This window comes from Bidens hawaiensis, unplaced genomic scaffold (genome assembly GCF_021521415.1).
Source record: "Bidens hawaiensis isolate Kalapana, Puna unplaced genomic scaffold, B.hawaiensis_p1.1 tig00040522_1, whole genome shotgun sequence".
NCBI classification, from domain to species: domain Eukaryota; kingdom Viridiplantae; phylum Streptophyta; class Magnoliopsida; order Asterales; family Asteraceae; genus Bidens; species Bidens hawaiensis.
This window is the reverse complement of record NW_027497141.1, coordinates 71,027-78,045: the sequence shown is the minus strand read 5'-3', so window position 1 is coordinate 78,045 and position 7,019 is coordinate 71,027. Positions and strand designations below refer to the sequence as shown.

Sequence of the window (7,019 nt, the reverse complement as noted above, 5' to 3'; positions counted from 1 at the left end):
GCAGCGAGGTCGAGTCATCGCTTATGCCTCACGACAGTTGAAGCCTCATGAGGCGAATTACCGTACCCACGATTTGGAGCTGGCGGCGGTGGTGTTTGCGCTTAAGTTGTGGAGACATTATTTGTACGGTGTTCCTTGCGTTATTTATACCGACCATAAGAGTTTAAAATACTTCTTTGAACAAAAAGAACTGAATATGCGCCAACGACGATGGTTGGAGTTGATTAAGGATTATGATTTGGATATTATGTACCACCCCGGTAATGCTAACGTGGTGGCCGACGCGTTGAGCCGGAAGGAGAGACCGAAGCCGATTCGTGTGAAATCCTACCAGCTTATTCTCAAACCCGATATTTTGAAGCAAATAGCCAACGTCCAGAATGAAGCGTTGCAGGTGGAATGGATTATGTCAGAACGTGTTTGGGGTCAGGAGAAATTGTTGGAAGGCGGTGACGGGATGAAGTATAAGGATGGTTGTTTATGGGTATTGAGGTATAGGGGATTCAGAGATAAAAGTTTGGATGAGGCACACAAGACGCGCTATTTTATTCACCCGGGCGCGACCAAGATGTACCAAGACTTGAAGAAAAATTATTGGTGGCCTGCAATGAAATTTGAGGTGGCTCTGTACGTGAGTAAGTGTTTGACGTGTTTACAAGTTAAGGCCGAGCATCAGAAGCCATTTGGGAAACTTCTGCCGTTGGAAATACCTGAGTGGAAATGGGAGCATCTTACTATGGATTTCGTGACTAAACTACCTCATACTCCTAGGGGTAACTATGACACCATTTGGGTAATCGTGGATAGATTGACCAAGAGCGCCCATTTCTTGCTGATTCGAGAGACTTTTAGTTCTGAGCAGCTGGCCGATGTGTTTATTCGTGAGATCGTCTCTTGGCACGGGGTGCCGGTATCTATTGTTTCGGATAGGGATACGCGTTTCACCTCCAGGTTTTGGAAAAGGTTTCACGAGGAGATGGGCACCAAACTCCTCATCAGTACTGCTTATCACCCGCAGACGGATGGTCAGTCCGCGAGGACCATTCAAACCCTTGAGGATATGTTGCGGGCTTGTGTTATCGACTTTGGTGGTAGTTGGGACCGTCACTTACCGTTGGTGGAGTTTTCGTATAATAACAGTTACCACGCGACGATTGGGATGCCACCGTTTGAGATGTTGTATGGTAGGTGGTGTAGGACTCCAGTCTGTTGGGATTCCATTGGTCAAAAGCAGTTGGGTAGTTTAGAGGTGGTCGAGGCTGCGACTGAGAAACTCGACAAGATTAAAGCATTTATGAAGGCCGCGCAGGATGGTCAGAAGTCTTATGCAGATAAAAGGCGAAGGCCTATTGTGTTGGAGGCTGGGGATCGGATTATGTTAAAAGTTTCTCCCTGGAAGGGATTATTCGTTTTCGTAAGCGGGGAAAGCTTAGTCCGAGGTTTATTGGCCCGTTCCGTATATTGGCCCGAGTCGGTGAGGTAGCATATAGGTTGGAATTGCCCGAGGAGCTCGCGGGGATTCATCCTACTTTTCACGTGTCCCATCTGAGGAAATGCCTAGCGGATGAAGAGGCCCATGTGCCTCTCGATGATATTGAACTCGATAGTAAGCTGAACTACGTTGAACAACCGATTGCTATTCTTGACCATCAGGAGAGGCGTTTGAGAAATAGGGTGGTTAGTCAGGTGAATGTGCAGTGGAAACACCGTAGGGGTTCCGAGGCCACTTAAGAGTCCGAAGTCGAGATGATGAAGCATTCGCAGTTGTTCCTGTCGCATCGGGATTCGGGACGAATCCCATTGTAAGGGGGTGGACTTGTAACGCCCGTTAATTCCAGTTTCAAGAATTAAGGATTGTAGAGTATGTATAACTCTCGGGACTTAACCGACATTTCTCGGAAGCCTTTACGTCATCCTGGTACGTTAAAGAACCTAACTTTTCCTTCCATTTTACCTTACACTCCAATCTGGAGGGACTAGAGTGTAAAATATTATGTTATAACATAAACTAACCCTAGCCCCCCCCCCCCCATAGCTGCGGTCGGCAGGTAGAAGGAGACCCAAGACCACGATTTTCTTTTTTTTCAGCCAATTCTAAGCCTTAGAACTTCAATTCAAGGTATGTACTACGATTCCCCAAGTCATTTACACGCTAATTGATCCTTATATTGCGCGTATTGATCGAAAAACGTCGTGTTGTAGGCTAACTGGGTGGCTGCCCAATTGAGCTTTTCCGGGGCTGTTTCGAGTGAGGTTTTTGCATCAACATCCCACTAGGTATGACATGTACATCATATTATAATTTCATGGCCAATGGAGGTGTTTAGGTCGATCAATCGATTTTAGTTCGAAAAATCGTGTGTAGAATTGCAAATTGTTGAGTTTGATGCGTTAATTGATCGGGTGACCGACCGAATCAGTTTGTACAGCCCTAGGGGGGTTTAAGGGCTGTGGAAAAATTATTTTTTTGATGCTCGGGGCTGTTGGGGTTAGTGCTTCGTCAATCGAGTTGGCGGTGCGCGAATTTTCGTTCAAACGTTAAAGCAAGAGTTGTAAAAAGGAACCGTCAACCCTATCAACTCGAGTGCCATAATCTTGATGAATGAAAAGATTTAAAATGGAATTTGGTCCATTCGGGGCTGATTCGTTAATAAATGGTTTTAAGGTTTATTGCACGCGTATTCGACCCAATTTGACTATCTTTGGGCCTCGGGCCAAGTTGTTGGACCTTGGGCCAAGTGTTGGGCCTTGGGCTAAGTGTTGGGCTTGAACGGCCCATTAGGCAAGAGTGTTCTTATGGTCTAGTCTAGTAACGTGTTGTGTATAATTTACAGGCCCTTGCGCACTTAGGAATTTCCTAGCTCGTTGCAGGTGTTCGATTGATTTCAGGTGAGTTCATAATGCCCCTTTTTAACTCTTTTAACTTTTGGGCTAGCATGCACACCTAAGTGTTTTCCTACTGGATTAAATGTTTTAAACGATTTATATAGGCTTGCTAGCATATGGTAGGCCTTGGGATGTTAAATATATATATATATGTATATACATTATTGGTTGGCCTATATCTGGCGATGTTGTAGTCGTTTCGACTACTGATGTTGTGTATACCTACTTTGTGTTTGCATGCACTGATGTTACGTGTTTGGGTTGTACGTTTGCTCGACCCTGATGTTATACGTGGGATGTTATATATATATATATATATATATATATATATATATATATAGATGTAATTGAAAGGATGTTTACATATACATTTTGTATATGTATGTATGAGGATGTTTAGTTCTCGGTAATGAGGATTTGATGGATGTACCCCTTTTACTTTTTAAAACATTGGGTTTGACTATCTTAACTATTACTACAGATGTTATTTACTTAAAAAATGAACTCACTCAGCTGAAGCTGACTTTATGTGCATGTTAGTGTGTGTTTCAGGTTAGGAAGAGGATGCCTTATCACTTGGACGTGCACGAAGCTACTTGGACGGTAAAGGGCATACGGGAACCGAAGTTTTACTATTAAACATTTATTATTAAAAGTTTTTATTTAAAGATAACTATGTTGATTTTGGGCAAAATTCCCGGGTTTTGGGAACTTATTTTATTATTTATGTTTTCCGCTAAATTATACTCTGAGATATTTGTTTTAATGGAAGAAACCGTTTTCAAGTTTAAGTATTTTCATAAGTGTTTTGTATGAATACAAACTGTGGGGTTCCCGGGGTTCGGGGCCTTACATCATCCAAGAATGATATGCCTCAAAACCCCATACAAATTGTTGAAATCTTTGATGTTTTGGGCATCGACTTCATGGGACCGTTTCCCACGTCGAATGGTAATAGGTATATTTTGGTGGCCATTGATTATGTGTCAAAGTGGGTGGAAGCCGAAGCGTTGGCCACGAATGATGCACGAGTTGTTGTGAAGTTTCTTAAGAAGTTGTTTACTTGTTTCGGTACCCCGAGAGCTATTATTAGTGATCGGGGCACCCATTTTTATAATACCGTCATGGAGAAAATGTTAGCTCGTTATGGGGTTACTCCTCGTACCTCAACTGCTTATCACCCTCAAACTAACGGTCAAGTTGAGAATACAAATCAAGGGGTGAAGAGGATTTTAGAGAAAACAGTTGGAGCTAGTCAGAAAGATTGATCGGAGAAGTTAGATGATGTGTTGTGGGCAGTCTGAATCGCGTACAAGACTCCGTTGGGTACTACACTGTTTATGCTTGTTTATGGTAAGTCTAGTCATCTTCCGGTTGAGTTGGAGCATCGTGTTTATTGGGCATTGAAGACGGTGAATGTTGATCTTATCGAGGCCGCGAGGAAATGGTACTTTCAGATTCATGAGTTGGAGGAGCTTTGGGATGCGGCATATTCTCGATCGTTGAACATCGAAGAAAAGACGAAAGCTCTGCACGATCGGCGTTTGAAAGGCGGAAAAGAGTTCAAGAAAGGCGACAAGGTATTATTATTTAACTCTCGTTTGAAGTTGTTTGCAGGAAAGTTGAGATCGAAGTGGACGGGACCGTCCTTGGTGAAAGAAGTTTTCCTGTATGGAGTGGTGGAACTAGAGAATCCGGATAATGGAACATCTTGGAAGGTAAATGGTCATCGTTTGAAGCACTTTTTTGGAGGAACGGAGGAATATATCGAGATGGAGGAAACTCCTCTCGATCCATTGCACTAAAAATGTCTACTCAAGTGTAGAGTTTGTACATTCTTTCCTATTTTTTATTTCTATTTTATTTTTATTTTTCTTTGAGTCACTAACGTAATTTTTTGTAGTTTTTATTTGTTTTTAAGTTTTTAAGTTTTGAAGGAAGATAGAGAGAAGATCCCCTTTGAAATCTAATGCAACATTCAAGTGTGAGGATGGAGCAGCAGGAGCCGTATACTTTTCTTATTATTTATTTGCTGTTTTTATGTTTTGATTGGTTGGTCTGGTTCCATACTTTGAATGATTAATATCTATCGAGGTTGATAAGATGAATTTTTAGATATTGTTTGTTGTTGCTGTTTCCGTTCGTGTACGAGAGAAGAAGATACTAGTTGCTGAGCACGTTCGGAGTTGGAAAGTATTTATGGAAGAAGACTTTAGTGTCATACTTCATGCGCATACTACCAGCTAAGTCTTTTCCTTTTTACTTTGTTTTTAGTTTTTAATTTTTAGCTTTGTTTTGTTCTTATTTATTTTTGTGTTTTTAGGTCTTGTTTTCTTTTAAATTTTTTAGTCATGTTTCAGTCCCTGCATTGAGGACAATGCAAATTTTAAGTGTGGGGATAGGAACACATGTCTTTAGTTTGTTTTGTGGTTTTTATTTATATTTAAAAAAAATTGAAAAATGTCCCTTGAAATTGTTCTTTTTGAGTATAAATGGGAGATGAGGATACTTATCGGGAATTGGTTTTTCAAACTACTAATAATAAGATATAATTAAAGAACACGCACTTAACTTGGGATGTGTCGGTGGGCTCAGCCTTTAGAATGAAAGGGCAGTTTGATAATTGGTTTTTAACGATAAATATGATTTTTAGTGGGAAACATGTTGAGTCTGTATAAAATACGAGATGAAAGGTCGGGCCATACTCAAGCCACATTTTCAGTTTGATTGTAGAAAATTAAAAATTTTAAAGAAATCCGAATACGCTATCATACGGTGCTTGGGTAGGTTTAAACGTTAAAGTATACCGTGTAGCCGGTGATATAAACTTAAAATCTTACACTTCTAGTTTTAGTGGTTAACACTTCATAGGCGTATGGTTTTATAGCCTTAAATCCTGTATTGATGGGATGCCTCGGGTTCGGAGACCACGGGTCTTTTTACGGTTGTTCATCTGGGTATCTTCGGATATTTAAATAATAAAAGCTTTTAAGCATAAACCCGCAGTTTACCGCCACTACACTCACTTACATCAATTACAGTGAAGTAAAATCTTGATGATCAGTGATTATCCCGCTGTTAGGCATACGTGGTCCTTTTACTTGCGTCCCATACCATTAAGAACAGGATCAACTAGAGACACGACGTATGTAAACCGACAGATGGAAACTTGTAAAATCACGTGTGGTAATGGGTCCGAGGTATTGCTTGATAACGGGGGTATGTCATGTAGTGGGGAACACTAGCTAGTTAGTTGAATAATTGAACCTTAATCGTATCTAATGGCTGCTTGGTAGACTTTGATGTTTTAATTTAGGTGGATAAACAATATCCTTGATCGTCTTAGCTGTTTATGAAAAACGTGCAACAATGTTTTAATCTGCTACTATGAGGTTTAAGTCAAGTTGGAGTGGTTTAATCTGGTAAAATCTAAAATAAAGCGGGTCTTGACTGTGGGTTCCACTAGATTATAATAATAATAATAATAATAATAATAATAATAATAATAATAATAGTCGGATCTTACTTGTCCTGGTAAAGACAAATGCATGGGTTTAAGTGGACAACAATATCGGTGATCGCAGTTTTTGCGTTGTTCTAAATTTTAAGATAACCAATATGTTTTTAAGATCGTATCTCTCCGATTCTGATCCAATTGCAACTAGACTTTTTCAGGAACGAAAAAGATTTGAGTGTGGGGATATTTAATATGGTCTAAATTATACATATTATTATATAAATATTCTCTACTTTTAAATACTTTTGAGTCAGGTTTTTATTAAATACTATTTTTAATTGGTTCATATTTGAGCTTTTAAGGTTTATGAGACTTAATTTATGTATTAATAGTTATTAAACTTATTAAACTAACAAAATTTAGTGTTTATTTTAAAAGAAAAAAAGAAAAAAAAAATAAGAAACAAACAAATTCATGTGAATTGAGTTTTTTAACGTTGAATATATTATTTCATTTAACTTTTAAAAGTATAATGTAAACTTGCAAAACAATTTGGAGTTTGTATGGTCACTCATCACAAATAAACATATAGAATATTTATATTTACTGTGGCCATAATTTAATTATGATGATGGGCTTGGCATGTGTAGGCTCACAACAGAAGAAAGGTCGGTTA

The 7,019-nt window shown here is 39.4% G+C and overlaps 1 protein-coding gene across 1 annotated transcript; it reads left to right on the top strand.

The window, feature by feature from the left end:
- Positions 1 to 4,226: 4,226 nt before the first annotated feature.
- On the top strand, positions 4,227 to 4,691 carry LOC143592097 (uncharacterized). The gene has a single exon (XM_077072100.1). The coding sequence runs from the start codon at positions 4,227 to 4,229 to the stop codon at positions 4,689 to 4,691; it is 465 nt and encodes a 154-aa protein (XP_076928215.1).
- Positions 4,692 to 7,019: the final 2,328 nt, after the last annotated feature.

Coding starts and splice junctions, on each gene's coding strand:
- LOC143592097 (XM_077072100.1), top strand. CDS start 4,227: ATGCTTGTTTATGGTAAGTCTAGTCATCTTCCGGTTGAGTTGGAGCAT.